Raw genomic sequence first — 22,256 nt, 5'->3', positions numbered from 1 at the left:
CGCAGCCGCTGGACCCCTTGGCTTTCATCTCTTGTCATCCTGCTGTAAGTTCTTTCGGAAACGGCTAAAATGGCGTGGACCGCGGGTTTAGGAGCCGTCGTGGCGATTACAATTTTATTGCAAGTCATCAGCGGTGAGTACTTGGAATTTGTTTCGTTATTTTTCTACAGTTTGCCGTTGAAGCTTTGAAGCAACGCGGCCTGCTACCAGTGCGGTACCGCGTGATGCCCGGATGGATGTGCTGGTTGTACATGCATCCAACCTCTTTGTTCGGATGGACACAATGGAAGCTGGCAACTTCAAACGTTGTTTTGCCCTTGCACCATAGCGTTGCTTCCGATATGGTATTACAGGACATTTTTGAAGATACCGAACATGTATACAATTATCCAATAATACTTCTAACTAAGACAATTTTAATTTCACTTATGATGTGGGACAGCAGTGATAGTTTCGGTATGCTCCTCGGCTTCAGAAGTGATGTGGTCTCTCCTTTTATTATTGCAACAAGGAATACTTCATTCCGAGTTGACGGTTCCGCAGTGTATACTATTGGTTCACCAAAAACGCATTACCTCAATGTGTTTTTGTTATCACCAGTGGGCAACCCCCCCCCCCTTCTTCTCCATCGTATTATCTGCAGATTTGCATTATAGAATTGACATCAAATTATAAGCGGTGTTGTATTCCGTGAAGAATCCTACTTCAAGCTACTTACTAGTAGGTTTCTTATCGTTCGGCAAACACTTCGCATATAATCTTGAATTTGCCGAGGTTACCGGTCGAGCGGCTGGACAAGTCAGACTCTTAAACGCAAGTACATGTATTAAGAAGTAAGAAGTAACAATAAACGACACACGTGTTGTAGGCCAATGATTTAAATTTTTTTTGGAGGATTATACTAGTACACTATAACTCAGGCTGTTTAATGCAGATTAACACTTAAAGTAAAGTAAACTTGTATCATGATTATATGACTGCAAAGTGAAATTCAGTGTAAAGGAGTATGCATTACGAAAGCTGAGATACTAGTATTTCCCCATTCGCATATTTCAAATCAAGTTTGAAGTACTTCACATTGGTTGGCAGCATTCAATTTAGACAACGTAAATATGTACGAGCTTTTCAAATAACATCCATTGTTCATGCCTTCCGCCGCACAAACCATGCCACTTCAAAATTTCCGAACTTAGTTCGAATATTGATATTCACTCAGAATAAGTAACTTCAGTTCAACAAATTAATATTCATGAAATCGGACAGTATCGTGTGTATTATCAAAGGTGTAGTGAAATCAGAGGTTGGTACAATTCATTGTTCCTTGCCACTTACAGTACTTACATGTGCAAGGACATGTGCATTTGGTTCGTGTATGTCGAATTTGACTGTACGTTGTATTTGAAATAAAATCATGAGAGAAAAAAGTTTATAAATCTATGTAATTAGCAACAATACGAGTAGATTGCGTTGCCTGGTCGATTTGTACATGAAACTGAAAGTTTAGTGGCTGCTTTGTTTCAGTTGATGTGAATGCCATTTTGAGTGGAGTAAAGCTGCTGCATATTGGTTGAAGTGCGCTTGGATCGCGTGGGTAAAAAGAGGTCCACACGGTAGTTGGGTGCAAAGTTGTTTTTAGAAAATGACGAATTTGAAAAGCTGTTACAATTATTGTCCGCTTAATTGACGGGTGCAACTGTTTTAGCAACGTCGGCTAGTCAGTAACTTCAAAGTACAGAAACTGTTTAAACGACGGCATAGTAACGTAGTAATTTATAAAACAATTTAACGGTAACCGTTACTGAATTAAAACACGTAGTCAAGTGCTCTTAGGACCCGTAATCAAAACTAACTCACGTCCGTTGAAGGCCTTTTCCGTTCGCTCACATATCTAAACTTGAACTTGAAAATTTTCTGTTGTGTGAATAGGTACTGAATACAAATCTTTAACAAAGCCACTCTGTAGACTGATATACAAATACAGTCACTACATGTACAGTATAAATAACAAGTTGCAGCGAACTTGTGTGCATATATAGTAACTGCACTATACGGCGGTGTTTATTTCTATTTACTCGCGCCACAAGAAAATACAATGAACACGAGACCCCGTAGACCTTTAACAAGATAGGCGCGGGGTTAAAACTAGGATATGCATTAGTTTTGGCACGCTACAAGTATTCCCCGGTGGATTGTGTTTTGATTTCAATCATGCTCCAGCTGCTAATGGATGCGTTATTGAATTAAATCATCATTAATGTGAGAAGTATAGTAGTTAGTGAAAACTCCCTGACTCAATGTGCGATGTAGCTTTGGGCCTGCAACCAGCCGAGGGATTGTCTTAAAGATCATAGCTCCATGTAAAAAAATGTTAAATAAACTATAATAACAATATTGATTATTCACTAGATAGATCAGTTAACCATTATCATCATCATCATCATCATCATCATCACCATCATGTCCCACAACCATGCATCCGTTGAGGCTACTATGCTCATTTGATTGTGTGAAGATGATCAAATCTGTGGTCATTCACCCGTCCCTTTCAATCTCTAATATCGTCGAACCGTAGTCAACGGTGCCGACCTGCGGTTGCCATCCACTACACCCTGCACAAGGTAGTGTTAGTTTTGGTTCCTTTCGGACTCTTGGCACGCGTCAAAACCGCATCAAATTCCACTGACTTCTTGACAACAGTTAAGGAGGCTGCCATGCGTCGCCGCGAAGTGCTCGGCAACCAGCTCTCTACACTCTCCTTGTTGTTGGTGTGGGGAACGTGTTGTGGATGCATTTGGCTGGATTATGATAATGAAAGTGAGCTCCTTAACCGACATTACAGTCGCCAAATGATGCAGCTGATTGTAGAACTAAATATACGATACTGTCCTTGTTGACTGTCTGCTCTTCACTCACTAATTAATAATTCTATTAATACATGTAGAAAGTTTACAAAACTAAGATTTACTCAGCAATCATCCAAGTTTACATTGCTTTTTGTTTCAAAGGCCACAATGCTTTACATGCATTTCAGAAATTATTTATTTGAAGAGACATACATGTTCGGATACAAATTGCAACAACAGAAGAGCACTTCTACGAGTCAAAATTTACAGTTATTGGAAATTCACTTGATGTTCTATAATAGTGAAAGTAATATTTACATCGGAATGGGAGTGCTACATTGCTCGGCATCAAATGGAGTTTTTAGCCACTCCATACGTTTCCATTATAGAGGTTAACTGTTATGAATTTTAGCCTAGAAGGTACTTGGCTGAAATGTTTTTGTGCAGTGTCAGTGGTAGGATAAAATGTCCGATGACAAAGATTTTAATACTTACACGCTCTGAATCTCTGAGCGTATTGAATGTCATAGGTCTCCATAGATGGGCCATACCTTAATCCGTCACGTGACCATACAATATTGTAAAACACTTTAACCGAAGGGGCGTTAAAAACTGTACACCTGACTAAATTCACCCACAACTGCATTCCTGATAAGGGCAGCGTATTCTGAAGTACCACTAGATGCTGTGATAAGGATATGTACAACTCGTAGGCCGACCGAGTTGCTGTCATCAAACATATTCTGTCCTCAGGCTGGCATGGCATGCCTGGTGTAAAATGGAATTCTGTCCCACGAGCCTACTCAGGAAAACGGCTTTTGAACGAAGTTTGATTAAATGTCCACTTCCCTTGCAACTTCATCCGGCGTCGAGCAATATCGTACAGCAGTTCAGATGATCCCAGCAGGGGAAACTTATTTGTAGTTCTACACTGACTAATATCTTCAGACAGATCGCAAACACTGGCATTCTGAGCCTTTGTTTGTGATGTTTCGTACTATCGTGATGAGCCGATGCACTGGACACTCCATATAGAAACATAATATACAGTCTTGTATATACTACGAGTCAAGAAAAACGCGTCATACTCCTAATTCGCAATACGCCCCTTCTTATACGTGTTACTCATAGTGTTTGACGAAACGATACACGAATCTCATGAATAAAGAAAAGTGTAATATGAAAACTAAGGGCTGTTTTTCTCGAAATTTAGTATTATGGCATGTCCCACCAAAATCCTCTCAATGAGTCGGCGCCGCATCAAAATGACCAAATGAAAAATAGCGGTTTATATGATGACTACGATCGTATAATAATGATAAAAACGATCTACACGCTATCCCTGATGCACTACAGTAGATAAACAAACTTAAAAATCCCACAGAAGGGGAATCAAATTTGAATAATGGTATGTTTGATCTCATTTAAAAACCGTTAGTAATACATGCACATTTTGAATGTGTGTTCATGTTTGAAAATAATCGTTTAGTCAGTTTAGTCACGGGCTGACATGCCGGGTTTGCAGTGTTTTAATTTGATTTCATTCAGTTTGTTCAAATAACCAAATGCACGATTGCTCAAATCAACGCTAATGAACCCAATGGCATCCAAATTGTCTGAAAATGTTATTCTACATACCATCATATTTTGTCAACGTCTTCATTTTGTAAAGTTTAAAATATGATATTCGCAAGAGCTCGTAGATATGAATTATACCGAGGATTACGTATCTCGAGAGTACCATTTCAACTTTATATATTTCTATACAAGTAATTTGTCCGAGTGTTATTTTAATTGAAATGCAGAAATTATGAATTCTGGAGTCAAGTTCTTTACTCAACGCCAAGTGTCCTCATAGCAAAAATCATCGCGATGTCCGTATTCTAGCAGAAAATATTTGGTATTCAATTATAAGTACTAATAGCTAACAGCTCAGAGCCATATCAAGAAAGTTTTTCACTGTGAATATTCATGAGAGATGTCCACAGAAAAACATGTGAAAAACTTCCTCGGTGTAATAAAGCAGTGGGTATTTTCTACACGCTACTGTATTTTTCATACCAGTCGACGAAACTCCGCACCAAACGATTTCCGATTCCACCAAATCACTGAAGAGCACTTCACTTCATGTTAGCGCGGTTTGAAGTGCTTTCACCAGTCCGCTACGACTGTGTTATTCCAACATGGCGTTGAAAGTTTCAGCGTATGGCAGCGTATTGTTGGTATGGGTTGGCCACAACCGAACATCCTTGCTTTGAAAGCACACTGAGCATTTATACTACTTCCCTACCCAGCCTTTCCAGAGCTCTTCAAAATAGAAAGTTTTCCCTAACATTGATTTGCCTTTCTTTTGCAATTTCAGTTTTCGGCCAAGGAACGAAAGAGGCTCAAATAAAAAAGGAAATTTTCAAAGATTATGACCCAACAACCATCCCTAGAAAAAGTATGGACTCTACCCTTACCCTTAAATTTGGCGTTGCTTTGATAAGCATAGCAGACTTGGTAAGTCAGCTTAAGACAATTATGCTAAAAACAGGAGACATTACATTATAAGCAATGTTATGTAATACTTTAAAAAGCATATTGTAATCATAGCCACAGTTATTCTATCATCAGAAGAGGAGTGAAAGGGGAGGAGCATATAACTGACTCTGGTATTCGAGGAGGCAGAATATTATCACCAATAGCCCGTGCATGGGAAACCGCAGAGCGCCTTTCATATAAATGTCGGTTTTCATCCTCCTTCAACTCCTTGTCCGCCGATGGCGGTGGAAAGTTACCAGGGGCCATCTCAAGAATATGCACCAGTGCCAGGGTTATTGGGTGCAAGCTTGTCATGATTATTAGGCACGATTTATATATATACATACTTATATTTATTGGATGATGACTTTTCTTTTCAACACTTACAGGACGAAAAGGACCAATGTTTGACGCTGAACGTCTGGGTCAGATATGTAAGTTAATTCATCAATATTTTCGACACACATTGTATAGAATTCTTTCAAGAATTTAAATTAAGTGTAAGTGTTCGCAACACTCGGGGTACATTATTGTGGTTGTATGCATTTGTCGTTTTTAGACGCACATACTTCGCAAACGGAAGAAGAGTAGCAGATTTTGTCTGCCTCCAGAAATACTCCGTCACTTATTCATGCATGTTTTCCCCCTGGATGCTTGATAAATCTTGCGGTTTAAACAATACCTACATGTAGTAGATGGCGCTAAAATGGATGTTTGTTTGCCGGCATCGTTAAGAACAGGCTAACAAAAACGATCCGATGTGGCGCATATCTGTATGCAAAGGACGTTATGATTTCCTTCTGGGACTTTTGGTTTAGCCAGAGTCTTTCAAATAAATCTATTTGAAAAACTCTAGTTTAACATACCGCATTTCTTTGGCCACCAGTGGTTAACCATGATGTCTAGACAATTTGCATACAAATAAGTATTTCTATAGAATATGCCGCAGTAGCGGTACAATCTCAATCTTACGTACTTGAGTACTTGAATATGCTACACGCACGCACATCTTCACTTTCCTACATTCCCTGTCCACACATTGCGGGAATACATTCAGGATGCACTTTTCAATATGGCTTAGATATACGCAGAGGGAGAAGAGCCTGTCATCTCCGCGTGAAAACACAGAGTTCTTGAAAATGCGATGAAAACTGTCTGGGCTTGGTTAATGTTTGAAACATGTTCATGTAGTCGAAATCGATATGAAGTTGTCGTCTTACTTCTTGAAAGTAATATGTGGCAATGTAATGAAAATGCTGAAAGGCAGATTGATCGTAGGTGTACATGTATATGAAGGTTTTAACTTTAGCTATATGTAGCCCAGATATATACTGGTAACGCGCAATATTTTAGTACAATATTAGTATCCGCTTGACATCAGCCCTGTTATCTTGGCATAATGCTCAAGGCAGATAAACGGCGCTGGCTAAAAAACAACCGCGGCAGATATTGTCATCAACTTTCTGGTAATTACATAGAAGAAAAGAGAACGCGATACCGTTATGGGCTCACAAATGCATTAGATAATAGGCCTACCAAGTACAGCTGCCTCCAAATGACTATGTAAACATCAGTGAGTTAAATGTTAATAGTTCTGTGCTTGATTTAGTTCTGGAATGACCATCGGCTCAAGTGGGACCCCAATGCGTACGGCAAAGAAAAACAGATTCGTGTTTCCTCGAAAAACCTATGGACACCAGATGTAATGCTATACAACAAGTAAGTGTCAGCCTCATGAGAAAATATCCAACACGGATACTCTCACATAATTGCAACAGTAAGCACTGTCAAGCAGTGCCTCTCCACTGCAAGTAATACATGATAATGATCGTTGTGGCGAAAATCATTGACACTGGTTTCGGTTCTATTCTGTGCAAATCTTGCATCCGAATCTCTCATTTTCAGCGCCGACCGCACCTACGGTCTTGCCCATCGTCCGAACGCCGTTGTCAACTCTAATGGAGACATTCTATGGATTCCCATTCAGCAACTGAAGTCTAGTTGCACCATCAACCTGTTTAGATTTCCAAGGGACAGCCACAAATGCGAATTGAAATTCGGATCTTGGACATTTGACGGAACGAAGGTACGAAAAGTCATGTTTATTTTACAATTTGCCAACACGTTTTAATGATGCAAACAGTAGATTGCTGAAGTACGACACGATGTCATTGGAGGACGAGCTAGGTGTGAGATTCACCGCTCTTTTTCGTTCTTTTATTCGCAGCTCGATCTGCAAATGTACGAAAACTCCAGCACTCCAGACCTGAATGTCTTCCAAGAGCACGACGAATGGGAGGTGAACAACTTCGCGGGCAAGCGCAACGAAAGGCGCTACAAATGCTGCCCTGAACCCTACCCGGACATCACCTACAGCATGACTTTCGAAAGGAGATCAACCTACTACAACCATGTCTTTGTTGCGCCAGGCGTCCTGCTCATTCTTCTGATTCCGTTCCTTTTCTTGATGCCCTTTGAGACTGACGAGAAAACGATTGGAGGTAACGTGTATAAAGTGTCAGGAGTCTATTAACTCCAACCCAAAGGTGCCCCAATTCTACATTGTTCGCAGCAGCCGGTGTGACCGTTCATTCGTCCCTATACATTGTACCCCTGAAGAAATGCAGTGCAGTTGTCATATTTTTAAAATTCAATATATCGTTCAGACTGATTATGGCTAAAAAGACCACCCTCTTCGGTCATGATGATAAGAAATGAATCCTTTCTTGGCCCTGGTGCATCTGGACAGGACTAGTCTGGATGGGTCATACCAGCGGCCCATTTGAATATGACGAAGAATGGATTTATTATTATATGTGTTCAGTTTCTGATCGTACATGTAGTACATGTAGTAATCAACCTTCATTTTAGGTATCGGTATCATGATTTCCCTACTCCTGATGATTCTGATGTTCGAGGTGTTCTTACCCTCCGGACTTTCAACGTGTCCATTGCTTGGTAAGTAGCAGTAACGAAAATAATTCTGGATTACAGTAATGATGTTCGAGGCTTTCTTTTCGACGAAACCACGTTAACCCATCTGACTTCTATTATTTCTTACTCTACTAAGAATTGTGCCCTGTGACCTGTAGCCTTTATATTTTTGTTGAATGCGTGTATTTCTATCTTTTTCAGTCCATTATTATGCAGCAGGTTTCGTTGTTGCTGGCGTGGCGGTGATATTTTTGGCTATCAACGCCAACATTTGGAGGACCAAGGCCAGCACAAAACCACCAAACTGTCTTGCTAAGGCAAGTATGCGACAGCTAGCCCCTTAGACCGGGTTCATACAGAGAAACCCGCCTCAGATTCTGTACATGTACTAAAATAATGCCATACAAAATGCGGCGTGTAGGAATGGATAACCCAATGCTATCATTTTTCAAAAGAACAATAGGGCCTAACTAATGCGAACTAACTATTTAATGGGGTTCTATCACACTTCCATGGCTAAGTCCACTGATATTTTCCAGGTCTTCCTCGGAACATTCGGCCGCGTGCTCCGCATCAAGGCAGAGGAATACCGCATGATCGCCGATCCCATTATCGCCAACCAATCAGCAGGAGCCGAGTCCGCGCCCAACAGGAAGCCCAGTGGCGACGCCGCCGCTGACGGTGGCGAAGGGGGTGATGCTGATGGGACCGCGGACACCAAGATTGTCAACTCTACACCTGAGAGGAATCATGCTATGGAGTGGCGCTTGATTGCTCTTTCGCTGAACCGACTCTCATTCCTGGTTTTCCTGGTGATAGCACTGATCATCACAATTGGTATCCTTACCTTCTAAAATGTGGCATTTACACCAAATGTGTCTATGGCTAAACCAAGAATTAAAAACAGAGGAAGAAATCGGAGAACCACAGATAAACATGAAGTATGAAACTGAAGATTGCGACAGGAATTGAACTGGAAATAAACCATTCACGCAATGCTATCAGATTAGTCCCAAACAACGTCGTTTAAGTCTGTAAGAAGAATAATTAACCGGTAGAACTGAAATCAATAAGCGATATCATTAATTATTTGTGTATCAAAACTCATAATCCAGTATAGGATGATCAGTCGTGTGCTTTATGAAGCGTTCTTGGACAATGTGGTCTCATTATCATTATAAACCAAATACATATAGCAATTTCATTTCTTTTTATCTACTCTACCGGGATTGGTAGAATTTTAGGACGAATTCGTCAGTTTTATATCCAAGTGAATTTTGTATAAAATTTCAACAGAGCGAATAGGTTGACAGCTCTCATTATGGTAAAATACCGCCTATTAACAGCTACATGTATAGCTTGAACACGAAACAGCCATGACTGTGCGCTTGAAATCTAAGTCTTCAGTTAGAAATGCATTCGAGACAACGCACGGGCTGCATGCAAAGGCCAGTGATGGCCGGTGCCCAATGTATTAAATTCTTATTCAACACGAATATCTACATTTAGATGGATACAAATTGGTCAGGACTTGGTCAATAAAATAAAGTTCGAAGCAACGACGAATCTCGAGTTATAAAATTGGGCTCTGGGTGTAGTCGCCCAGGATAGGCCTGTATCACTTTGCATTTTGAAATTAAGCCTTGCATGCACGTTTTGCTAAATATTCTTTACGATATTGAAATGTACACGTCTATTTAAATAAGAAATTTCTTAAAAAAAGAGACAACTTTTACAATTCCAATTTGTGTTCAGATCTGTTTTTCAATGATTACCTTTCGAGATTAGTAAAGAACATTTTAGTCCTGCTCGGATGCAGTTACATGTACATGTACGATTCGTTACCCTTCCCCATTGCAGAGACCACGTGTTTGTAACGATAACCGGCCTCCGAGGTTAGTGAGATAGGATTGTACATGTAGAAATCCCGTAGATGTACATGTAGAAGGCTAGGGAGAAGAAAACACAATCGAAGAAAGGGTAGTTAATGGGGTTTTTATTATGTAAAAAAATCTGATGTATACGCCAGCTTCATTTGCACAACTTCACTTTTTATATATCACAATTTACAATATTTATATGGATAAAATACGTGTAACGATTTGCAAGGAATATGTAACCATAGTTATTATTCCTTACAAAGTTATTATTGTAAGAAATAAGTAACCAAGCAATATTCCTTACCAAGTCAGTATTACTGTAAGAAATACGTTACCATGCAGTACTCTTTACCAATTCAGTATTATTGTAAGATATATGTAACCATGCAGTATTATTCTTTACAGAATCAGTATTATCCAATGATGGAATATATTATACCGTATATCAGAGTCTTTCAAATTTGAAAGACTCTGATTATACTTTTGATTTTTGCAATGATATTCCTGTTTGAATATTCTGTACGATTTGTATACTAGTATTACTAGTATCCATTCTATGTGTGTTTTGATGTATACTGGTATAGGTATGTTAACCTAATTTGAATAGTTGAACGTAGTCTTATCCAACTTATCCTTATCTTATCTTATGTTAGATTGCCAGCTTACCTTTGTATAACTTATGATGAAAAACTAGTATGGGTCGCATGAATGCCCAGAGGGAACACAGTGCATGTGTATTCGATACTACTAAGTTCTTGCCTAAGCTTTCAACGAAGAATCTTACGAGAATCTTGTAACGAGTTTACATGTCCGTTTGCCATAAAAACCTCTAATAGTCGAATTATCGAATTCGGATAAAAATCGCAGAACCAGAACTGAATCCGAATTCGTGAGGCTGACAAACCCCGCCTGCAAATACCACTTAACTCTATGCATATCACCAATTGATGATGTTCAGTCTGCAAATTCTATTGTAATCCATTTGTAATCAATAAAGTGAATGTTGTCTTAGATTACCTTGATTATTACACCACAATCGACATTGTACATGAAGTGCATTGTGTCTCGATAACTTATGTCCAATACTGTCCCCAAGATATGAGATACGATATGATGAATTGTACCAGTACATGTAATTCTGCCTGATAAAGACTACTTGTAGGTATCTTTGGCATCTTTGAATGCCTTTGCCAAATCTGGGTTATCATTTGCCCACTTGTCAGCTGTGTTTGCTTCCAGCCAGTTAGTATTCTTGATGCTCAGTCTCATGTCTAATAACAAGTCCTCAAGGGATGCTTTTGGTTTCCCTGGAAGAAAGATAAAGAAGAGAATGATACCGGGTGCAATACTGCCCATTAGATTGTACCATACATCATGTAATATAGCATCCTAAATTAATAAGTAGCGATCTAGTAGAGATGTTTTCCCAGTACTGCAACTCTCAAATAGTACAATGCTGTACTACAATGAACATGCATGTCGACTTTGGAATAAGTGGGCAATACAGAAAATACAGTCTAGGCAAATAACATTGACATATCGCCACTGAAAAGAGCCTTTTGTTAAGTACCATAAACCGCACTTATTCATTCAGTGGCTTCAATGGCAGACAGAAATAAAATAGAAATCTGGGCCTTTTCTGATCTCCCGCAGTTGCTATTTGTTCTATTGTCTATAGTATAGTGGTGAGCACCCTCCACAGTTTCCTGATGAGGGGCTCTTAAGTCGTACTTCCACCTATCAAATCCCCGTGTCTTTTGCGCTTACACCTATGAATTGCCGTGTCTAAATAGACCCGTGTGTCAAATCCCCGTGTCTATTAGCCCCATCGAGCTTGATGGGGCTAATCACGGGCTAATTTAGATCCGTGTTCAACACAGGTTTTTTGATAGGTGGAATCTGAATAGACACGGCAATTGCAAGTTCTAAGATCCGGCAACAGATGGCGCGGTGTAGTTGCCTCGGTATTGCGCCCCCTCCAACAGGAAAGAAACACAGGAGAGTTCCCTACCTACAGCGCACCTGTCGCCGGGGCTATTAACCATTATCTAACACAACTGATAGGTGTAAGTGCGCCGCGGGTTTTTTGACACACGGCGAAGACACGGGTCTTGAAAAAACACGGGGTTTTATGATAGGTGGAACTACGACTTTAACCTCTATCCTGACAAATCATGCCAGGCCTACTGACTGTGCAACAGGCTGGGGGAGTCCCTACACATTGTCCCTTTTCTATTAAGGAACTTATTTTCATGGGCATACATTAGCACAGAACATGGTTGTCTCACAAAAAGCAAACAGTACAAGGCTGAATCAGTCAAAACCATTGATGAGAAACTCAGTGCTCACCACCCCCAGCTGATTCCATCTTCGGAGGAGCCAGAGCCTCAGCTAGGTTAGACAAAACACCCTCTGATCGCATCATATCCACAGCTTTCTTTATTCTTTCAATAGCTGAAGATAAAGAGAATGACATTATTACACACACATGTATACTATACTCATCAGTTGTGAAGATGGGACAACACCAATGCCAGGTCTTATTTCATGACATTTCTCTGTACATGTAGTCATCCCTTATAACATGAATGTGACTATTTGAAGCATCAGTACCTACCAACATTTATTAATTCCTCAGTGTGGGTAAAGACAATCCTGAACCAGCCTGGTTCTGCACAATGAAGCTCTTTCCCTGGCACCATGTATACCCCTCCACTTTGCAGCTCAATCAACTTCAAGAAGAAGGCTATCTCAGTTTCAAACGTCAGTGGGTGAAGAACCTAGAAGCAACACATAACACTGACAATGAATACAATAAAATGTAGGAGGTTGAATGAAATAATTCGCTTTCAGTTAGTTGGCTTTGAAGGATTTAAATTTGAAACCACGTTAATTCCGAGTAATGACTTAAAGAAACACATACCTCTGAAAAGTCGGCCCAAATAAAAAAGCCAGCTTTGGATGGATACACTTTGATTCCTACATCTTCTAGCCCTTCCTTCATTAACTTGCGAGCTCTTCTCATTCTTGCAAGATTTGTGGGAAAGTAGACATTGTTCATCCAATCTTAGAATAAATCATATATGTCATTAGCGGTTGGATTCATTTCTTCATCAGTGAGAACCATCAGCTTTAAAAAATTGACATAACCCATTAGGTATTAAAGGTGGAATATATATACACTACTACCTTGTATCCTGCTGGTCAGCAGTCCATGGGGTGAGTCGGCAATATGTGATTTTTGTTAAAAGAAAAAACGTACCTCGGTCACTGATGAGTGTTGTAAGCCTGTTTTGGATCAACAAAGACATTGATGCCATAGAGGTATAGTTCGTGTATAACAAACCATGAAGATCTTTGTTCCAAGTATGTACTAGACCACATCTCATTCCTGACAGGCCTAAATCCTGAAAACATCAACAATGAAAAGTCATCTTTAATGATCAATTCAAGGTCACTGGTTGCAATCGCCTCCAAGTTTTCGCCATCCTCCTGGAATGCATGGACCTGAAATGCCACAATTATTTTCTGGGTCAGTACAACTTATGATTGGTTCAGCTTTTCGTTCCTTGCAAACAGGAACACATACTTTTTGCCTATGATACATACCTTACTGAATGTCCATACAACATGTAAACGCTCTGGGTCAGGAATGTTTCGCAAACTTAAAGCACTACAGAACTTTGCACTTTCATCAAAAACAGACATTGCATATGCTTCGTCCACGATGACATGAATCTTCACTCTAAAAAGAAATTTGAATGAGTCAGTACAAGCACACGACTATAAATTATATGATATACTGTTTTCCTTAAGAATTTGTTTATAGCGGTAATTTCTTTCTCCAGCTTCATATACATGTACCTTTGTTTTCCATTGCATCAGCTCATTTGCTTGCCCTTACTGGCATACCCACAGGTTCAAGAAATCTCTTTTCTGTCTCAGTTTATAGTAAAAAAGAATGTGGGAATCGAAGTGAAGTGAATTGCCAAAGAACACAAATACCTACCTTGCACAAAACTGTAATATGTCTTCAAGTTCTTTCTCATTTAAAATACTTCCAATTGGATTTGCTGGATTGCAGATGAGGATTGCACGGATCTTGCACCCCTAGAAAACGCAAATCAGAAGGATACTGCTTCAGAAACTAAAACTTTTGTATGCCAATTAGGGTAATTCAAAGCGAATCGTCACAAGCTATTTGCCCCTATCGTAGTACTTGTGGATTACAGGTCTGACCTTTTTGACAGTTTACCAACCACCATGGCATTAGCCTAACTGACAGACATACCTCTTCCATTGCCTTCTTGTAGCAGCTTTCCACTTGTTCAGCAGTCAGTTGAAATGGCTTAGCACCTTTCGGAATGTCCTAGAAAAGTGAAAACATCTGTTACACGCATGAATTGAAAACACATCATTCAATGTGTGCAAATACAGGACAGTACTTTAGGTAAATCCCAAGTAAAAATTTTCCAAAAAACTCAACTTGAATCAATCAATCAATAATGCATTTATCCATCACTGACCTACAGAGCTGGATAAATATAAACCTGATAGGCCTACTGCATGCTGATGATGCCATTACGTGGACCACAAGATGTAGGTCTCTGTACCTATGGACATGAATGATAAAGTATTGATAATATATCACTGACTCTAATTGCAAGAACTCAACACAGTAATGAAACCGCTGCTGAGACTGCATATTACTATGGCCTACATGTATGCTAAATACACTAAATACGCTAATTCCCTTAAAATATCTATCTGTGCATTTGAAACCAACTTACTCTACCCTTCAGAGGAATGTCATAAAGCTTAACTAAAGCTCTTGCTCCCATATCATACCAGAATGCAAAATACGCCGGTGTAGGACAAAGAAAATATTCTGAAATCAAATTATGGGTATGAATGAATGCTTTATGTACTTATATCAATCAAGCTTTCTAGCACAAGTGTCTGTCCTCCCATTTAACTTCATCCTGACAGTATCAGGTCATTTCACTCGATACAGAAATATGCGTAAAGAGGAGTTATGTAATGTAAGCCCCGCTGGCAAAAGGATGATCTATCTTGAAAGTTGTGCAAAACGACTTGATTTTTTCAAAATGCCATTACTATTTTACTTTACTTTAAAAAATAATTCATATGATTTTATTACATTTTCCTTCATTTTTTCTCTATCTTCACCCTATAACGCGCCTTTTATTTATGATTAATTTGAAAGGTTCAGAAGATTATATTCATTTATGAAATATTTCTCACCTCCTTCATCAGCCAAAGAAAATGCCAGATGTTCAAGGATAGTACTAGCACCAGTCCCAGTAAAGATCTGAAGAAGAGTGAATTTAGAATTTACAAAGTTGTTGAACATTCACAGCCATGAGCTGTTGCAATTCATTTGTAATTACATGTAGTATCATATCACAAGTCTGTTCTTACATTTTCTGGTTTGAGAGGTTCATGAGTTTGCAGCTGCTCAGTCAGAAACTCTGCCAGGGACTTCCTGAAGCTGAAAAGGATAAATAATGAGGTAAATACATAAAAAAGTTTTGTGTTTGGCATTCATGAACACATAAAAGATGGATATTATTTGACGTTATGCAGTTCTTTATTTATAACTTACTGTAGAGTTCCACTGCCGACATTGTAGAACTGCATTTCTTCGGTCCACGTTGCCATATCTGGCCGACTGAACTGAAAATATACACTCTTTGGAATTCAAATCATGTCGCCATCATTTTTGTGATATGTTACCTCAAAGTTAGTTGGGTAAGTTGGGTCAGTATCATGATGCTTTGGATAACCCGAGATGGTGGAGACTGGTCACGTCACTTAGTAACAATAGTAAGAGAACAGACGCCACATGGAGAAGGACACTTAGAGAACTCACCCGTTCTTTCATCAAATCTTTGCATAGGTAATTCTCAGCAGTGCCAGTATTGACAATACCCTGCAAAATAGAGTGAGAAGATCAATACTCGAGGCCTACCATGACCAGACTGATGGGATAGACCACACTTGTTCCTGCACTCAGGTTTTAGTCGACTAGTAGGTTATGAGCTCTGAAGCCTATAAAGGCTATGACGTTTCCCAATCGCTGCGTGTTTATTCAGGCTATGTGTACACTGGGTTTGTCATGAGAACGCCACAAGGCTTTGGGCCATGTAAGATGCTGATTTTTAGCAAAAGATGGTAGCCTGTTGCATGGTTGGCTGGTAAGGCTAGGGCACGAATACACTCCAGACGCACTGGTCCGACTCGACAAGCCTTGTCTAGGATGACTGATGGACTGCGGTTGCCTCGGCTCGGGAGTATAGTCTATAGTGTTTTAACGGTCAGCCATGTTCGAGCAGAACAAAGATTTGCCATGTTTGACTTAATTGAATCAAATGCTGTCATGGTTTTTTGGGCTTGCCTTATTTTGAGTGTCCCTCCAACACGCCCGCTGATGACGTCACGTGCAACCGCTCAATCGCGGTGGGAGTGGGGATAGACGATTTTTACGTTTTTCTGTGTTCATCATTGAAATATCTGCATATAAAGACATATAATGAACTTACAGTGTCATTAGCACCAGGATCGTATGGATTTTGCTGATATTTCACGAAATAATCGCCCGCAAAGTTGGAAAACTCCGTCTTTCCACGTCTCGAAATCATTATTTCACGGTGGCTGACATATTTTGATCATGTGACTTCATTTAGTGACGGGCAGTTTTGTAGTTCCACGTTTCTTCGTTAGGGGTCACGCCGTATTCAAGCAGGTGTAATATACAGAGTTCGAAGGTATTGGATGCTAACTAAGAATCCAGTACTTTCAAGATTATCGACGAATCAATATCGTGATTCTTTGATAGAGAGCATATATTTCATGTACTACTTACTGCCTACAAAGTAGGCCTACAATACACTTTGTGATCATCAAACCTTTTATTCAAATTGGTCTGGTCCAGCGAACCATAAAAGTAGACCATTGACTGAAACACACATATATAGGCCAAAACTGTATAGCAAGAACCAATTCTCAGATAATCGAGATACAAAAATACATGTAGTTCATCATTGTCATCATACATGTATATACATGTACTTCAATGAGAACTGTCAACTGTAGTGTGTTACTTTTAATTCGTTTTAAATTTTCTAATTTGAAATGGAGGGGTTACAGTAGAACCACTCCAGGCCTAAGGACACCCCAAGGGATATTGGAGTGGCGCAGTGGTAACATCAGTCCATATATCATTGTCCCGGTGGCACCTAGGCCTAAACTCCCACTGCTTTACTGTAAGGTTAGGAGGACAAACCTTGATAACATCGACCCCAATGAACAGCCTCCGAAGGAGCCGCTAAGCCTGAAGGGCAAATAGACGTACAGAATCGAAGGTCTTCGCTGAATCCGCGGATATAAAACGCCTAGCCGGACAAAAGTGTGGCGTGTGTCACTGTCAGGTCCGACTAGCAAAATTATCGGCTGTCTAAGCCTATATATATGAGGAGATGGGAGAAGGGAGGGTCAATAACCTACTTTTGTGTTACTTTCTGGTTCGTAACAATTCGCGCTTGTTGTCGTTGTATAATATTGCAGTAGCCTAACTGTTCGTTGTTCCTCAAGACGCATCCACGGAGAGAAACGCCTCCGACATGTTCGCTGATGTACGTCTGCCATCGCGGATTAATAATGACGGTATATGTCATTTTATGCTATATGACCTGCACGTGCCACGTTCGAACCGAGTTGGTGCAATGCCATCCTGACGTCATCGCTAGTTTTTTAAATATACTCATAAGATGAAGGAGTATCAAAAACCTGTATCCCAGGATGGTTCAATGATTTGTATAGCCATGCACATTAATCTGTCGTCGATTGGGACTTTCTCACTAGGCGCAATAACTTTCTTTTACATCGGTGCATACTGAGCAGTCAGAAACGAGATGGTCTTCCATACGTGACATTTTGTGATGGATTTCCATACACACATTTTACTTTCACAGGATGGTTGTCAAACTGATGGATTTCCCTACTCGGGAGAGGAGCTAGATTAGTCGTATTTACATGCAAAAATTGCAACCAGCAGCATACACCGCTAGAACGGCTACCAAAAAATCGCCGCAAGCCATGTCCAAAAATCGTTATTGAACATCATCATGACATCAGTGTGAAATAGTACCTGCTCGGTCCCAGCGGGTATTTTATAATCAAAATTACCCGCTAAAGTGGGAAGCGGGAAAGAATCACTGATCAAAAGACGCCAGCCACACCGTGGAGGGAAAGTGCTGCAGTTGAATCATGACTTCAGGTCGAATCTGTGACAATTTGATAGAAAATGAAATGAAGAAGGCCATGTCAAAGATATCGGACAGGTTTTATTATAATATCAATCATAATGACTATACTTCAATTCATCTCAATGAAAATAACGAAGTAACAAAAATACACTTCTTGATCATCACATTTAAGGGGTTAATTTACATGTTCAGGCCAGGGGCTTACCAGGCAGAAAGCGTAAGAGAATATCCATTATGTGACATCTTAATTCCTTGATATCAATGTCTTATACTTTGATAGTGTACTAGTATTTCAGGGATTTCCAAAAAATCAGAATTGAGGGTTGGTCGGTTCCGATCGTATTACCCAATCCAAACTGTAGGATTCTGCGTCACCGGTACACCCAACACAATGACCCAATCAGGAAGCTCCCTCTGGGATTAGTTCCGGTCAATTTAGCTTCCGGAAATGGATGGATGCTTTTTTAAAAAAAAATTTCGATCATTTTTTGCTATTGCACCTCCGCACGAGTATGAGCTGCGCTGTTTTGTCATATCGTCTCTGTAGACCGATCCATTCATTTGTCGTCAGCCTGACACTCATCTCATCTGATTAGTCATCCACAATAACAATGATGTGGGCAATATCTGAATAGTTAGTGATACTTTTTTGACCTCATAAAAGTGAATAGGGAGTACCGGTAAGTGAGTATGACTTATGCAGTTGAAAATACAGCCCTGCATGTACAGGCAATCGACAATTAGCCGACCTTTGAAATTTTTCTTGGACCAGGATTCGACAAAATCACCTACATCCACATTTTCCACAATTTTTCACTGATTATGAGCCAATTCCTAGCTAAATTTATAAAGTCGACAGGTACGGGTATTCGACACTAGGTAGATGTACGTGTTGTCGACAGAAAGTCGACAGGCAGAAGAATCTGTTCGCTCAGAATTCGAAACTTATTCGGCAATAAATTAGTTGTGACCCCTGCGAGGGGTGAGGGGAGGGCATAGTTTACATTGATCGCTGCAATTTGTTATGAAAAGTCCATTGTATTTATTCACTGCATTTGAAAGGTCAAACCACTAAACCAACTCATACTTGTGGGGGTTTTTTTTCAAAAGACAGCTCGATGTACCACACAGCATTACTCTTTTTTTCCATTATGGACAATATTACCATTTAGTCTGTCCTGTGCAAATCGGTATTCCTTTTGAACTTGCGAATAGAGCATTGGCGAATGTATTCCACGTGTCATAATCAATCTAGTTCTCTCTAGTTTCTGCCCGGCGCTGTCCCCAGATTCGAGATATTTGATATAGGTCAAAGGATGAGTCTTATTGTTCCTCTTCTCCGATTGTCAGTTGATAACAAATGGTGCATCACCGCGACTGACAAGACTAGGGAAGAGATACAGCCATTTTTAATTTTGGTATTCAAGGGATGAACTGCCATTATTGGTTGCGCGAATTAATCGGTGATGAGTTCGGTACAGGTGATTTGTCCTTAATCATTCCATCTCAGTGACACAGAACTATTTACAGTCTACTCATTATTCCCATTTAGTAATACCCTCGTGTAATCCAGAGTCATTGGTGGAGTCAACTTGGTTAATATACAGTGAAACATCCCGAGGACGTGCCTTTTCTAGCCTAGTGCAAGCGAATCCCTACCATGACGTGTGCATAAAACCAGAATCACGTGAGTGTACTTGACCAATGGCGCCGCTTTGCTGCAATGGCTGCCGCAAAGAATACATGTTGTTGTCGTCGTCGTCGTCGCCACCACTGCAAATGGGCCGTGAAAACAACTCACTGTTTTGCATTCTGAGCTGTTTCACTGGCGCTTCGTTTTCCCATGCGTATTAAGTGCATTGCCCTTTTTTCCTCGTCCGTCCCTTCGTCTGAGCTAGCCCTACCCATTCGGATCATCCCCATCGCCCGTTTACGTCCCATCCGGATTAAATGCATTGCTCGTTTTGAAAGTTCGTCACTGCCCGCTTCCTCGTCGTCACGTTTTCCCATACGTATCATGCCCATTGCTCTCCCCATACGGACTAAACGCAAAGATTTCTTATCCATTTCATCGTCCCTTTTGCCCATTCTTATCATACCCATGGCACGCTTATCAGTAACATCATCAATTTGTGATCGACCCATTCTGATCATCCCCATTGCCCGCTTCTCTTCCGGAGATGGGTCCTCCTGTCCTCGCCCCATCCGTATCATCCCCATGGCCTTCTTACCCATTCTAATCATCCCCATAGCTCGCTTCTCCTCCTCCTCACGTTTGCCCATCCGGATCATACCCATGGCCTTCTTTCCCATTCGGATCATCCCCATTGCGCGCTTGTATGCCTCCAGCTCGTTCAAGTCCTTTCCGATCCTCGGATAAGGGATGGCGCGATCACCTTCTTCTAGCTCAGTCAAGTCCTTGCCTAGCCGTGGGAACGGTATCGCCCTCTCCTTGCTATCCTCTTCGGAGACATGGTTGCTATTTTCTTCCTTTACAGACCTTGCGTACCTCTGATGATTATGAACCTCCTTTAATAACTGATCTAACAGTAAACCGTTATAAACAGGAATGCCCCCTAAGTCCTTGCCTAGGCGCGGGAGAGACGGATTACTACGGAGTACCTCTTCGCTCTCGAGGTCTTTCCCTACTCGAGGATAAGTGACTTGTCTTCCGATGAGATCTTCGCCATCGGGATATGATCTCCCCATTCGCAGCATCCGGAGGTCCCTTTTGCCCATACGAATCATGCCCAGACTACGCCCCATGCGGAGCATGGGGACAGCTCGTCTTTCTCTCATGCTTGTGTCATCGCTGTCTGTTCCCAAGCACACGCCTAAAAAGACAAAGAAAACACATGATGAGTATATATGTACAAAAAATAACACTAGCCATATGACCAATAAATGTGCTGAGCTGATCCATTTCTGTTAAAGATTCTTTTCACGTCTCTGCCCTTTCTTATGCAACTAAAGGGTTGCAAAAAAGAGCTATCGCCAAAATCACTTTTGCGGAGTGCAATTTCTTGTCAGAGCGGTGTGTACACTTCCGGTTTGCATGTGTTTAACAGTAAGAGAAAAGTTTAAGCATTATTTACTGAAAGATAGATGAAAGATGCAGATTGTAGAGAATAGTACGTCAGTGTTCACATAAACTAACTAAACAGACAAAGTGAGAACATTTTCTTGTCCATCGTAACACGAGCTGGGCGCCTAACAAAAAAAAGCCAATAAGGCCTGATGAGCCCCAGTTAGCTGGGTTGTCTGAATGCAGGGCGCGTGATTCGGAGACTCGAAAGAATCATACAGGTCCGATTACTCGTTGACTTCTGTTCTTACTTCATCGCAAAGGAACCCCAACGGGCTGCTATCATTGTGCGCTCTTTCCATCTGTAAGAAGAAACCTTTCGCAAATGAAGAGGAATTACAACAATGACGAAGTCCCAAATCACCATCGTAAGGCGTGGACCTTTTCATGCACATGCAAGGAAAAAGTCCATTCTATAGAACATAAAAGGACACATGTACATTTGAGTATTGTAAGCATTATTTAGCCATGATACCTTTTTATGATAAGATGGCTTTTGTCATTGAGAAGTAGTCAACTGTAGACATCTGAAGGTGAAGTGTTTTGACCTATTCCTATTTCCGGTATCATCAGACTATACGTCAACTGTGACTCTCAAAGACTTTCTCTCAATAAAACCTCGGTTAATCTCGGTGAGCTTCGGATATTCACTTCCTGTCCGAAGCTGCCATTTCTTAAACGAAAGAGTTTGCTGGGGTAGGCC

At 40.5% G+C, this 22,256-nt stretch overlaps 3 protein-coding genes across 3 annotated transcripts in view; 1 reads left to right on the top strand and 2 right to left on the bottom strand.

Annotated features, from left to right (window-relative positions):
- Window positions 1–10,313, top strand: LOC135492572 (neuronal acetylcholine receptor subunit alpha-7-like). The gene is made up of 9 exons (XM_064779116.1): window positions 1–133; window positions 5,206–5,345; window positions 5,756–5,800; window positions 6,976–7,085; window positions 7,272–7,452; window positions 7,594–7,867; window positions 8,238–8,324; window positions 8,502–8,617; window positions 8,840–10,313. Exons 1-9 carry the CDS (start codon window positions 70–72, stop codon window positions 9,152–9,154), a joined length of 1,332 nt encoding a protein of 443 aa, XP_064635186.1. The 5' UTR covers window positions 1–69; the 3' UTR covers window positions 9,155–10,313.
- A 9-nt stretch (window positions 10,314–10,322) lies between these two features.
- On the bottom strand, window positions 10,323–16,877 carry LOC135492571 (1-aminocyclopropane-1-carboxylate synthase-like protein 1). Its single transcript, XM_064779115.1, has 14 exons — window positions 16,744–16,877; window positions 16,074–16,133; window positions 15,807–15,877; window positions 15,623–15,692; window positions 15,446–15,512; window positions 14,971–15,068; window positions 14,472–14,549; window positions 14,190–14,290; window positions 13,790–13,925; window positions 13,443–13,587; window positions 13,104–13,246; window positions 12,798–12,960; window positions 12,530–12,634; window positions 10,323–11,487 (listed from the first exon to the last, which is right to left on the bottom strand). Exons 1-14 carry the CDS (start codon window positions 16,840–16,842, stop codon window positions 11,333–11,335), a joined length of 1,491 nt encoding a protein of 496 aa, XP_064635185.1. The 5' UTR covers window positions 16,843–16,877; the 3' UTR covers window positions 10,323–11,332.
- A 1,649-nt stretch (window positions 16,878–18,526) lies between these two features.
- LOC135492476 (myomodulin neuropeptides 1-like) overlaps window positions 18,527–22,256 on the bottom strand; it is a 50,034-nt gene continuing 46,304 nt past the window's right edge. Inside the window, exon 2 of the mRNA XM_064778983.1 lies at window positions 18,527–21,302. Coding sequence (XP_064635053.1) covers window positions 20,266–21,302 — 1,037 coding nt within the window. The 3' untranslated portion in view covers window positions 18,527–20,265. The remainder of the gene's footprint in view (window positions 21,303–22,256) is intronic.

Source organism: Lineus longissimus, chromosome 8, assembly GCF_910592395.1.
Source record: "Lineus longissimus chromosome 8, tnLinLong1.2, whole genome shotgun sequence".
NCBI classification, from domain to species: Eukaryota; Metazoa; Nemertea; class Pilidiophora; order Heteronemertea; family Lineidae; genus Lineus; species Lineus longissimus.
This window is presented reverse-complemented; position numbering and strand designations above follow the sequence as displayed.

Coding starts and splice junctions, on each gene's coding strand:
- LOC135492572 (XM_064779116.1), top strand. CDS start 70: ATGGCGTGGACCGCGGGTTTAGGAGCCGTCGTGGCGATTACAATTTTA. Junction 134..5,205: donor TTTATTGCAAGTCATCAGCG/GTGAGTACTTGG, acceptor TTGCAATTTCAG/TTTTCGGCCAAGGAACGAAA. Junction 7,868..8,237: donor TGACGAGAAAACGATTGGAG/GTAACGTGTATA, acceptor CCTTCATTTTAG/GTATCGGTATCATGATTTCC.
- LOC135492571 (XM_064779115.1), bottom strand. CDS start 16,842: ATGATTTCGAGACGTGGAAAGACGGAGTTTTCCAACTTTGCGGGCGAT. Junction 14,291..14,471: donor ACAAGAAGGCAATGGAAGAG/GTATGTCTGTCA, acceptor TGCGTTTTCTAG/GGGTGCAAGATCCGTGCAAT. Junction 12,635..12,797: donor TGAGGAATTAATAAATGTTG/GTAGGTACTGAT, acceptor CTTTATCTTCAG/CTATTGAAAGAATAAAGAAA.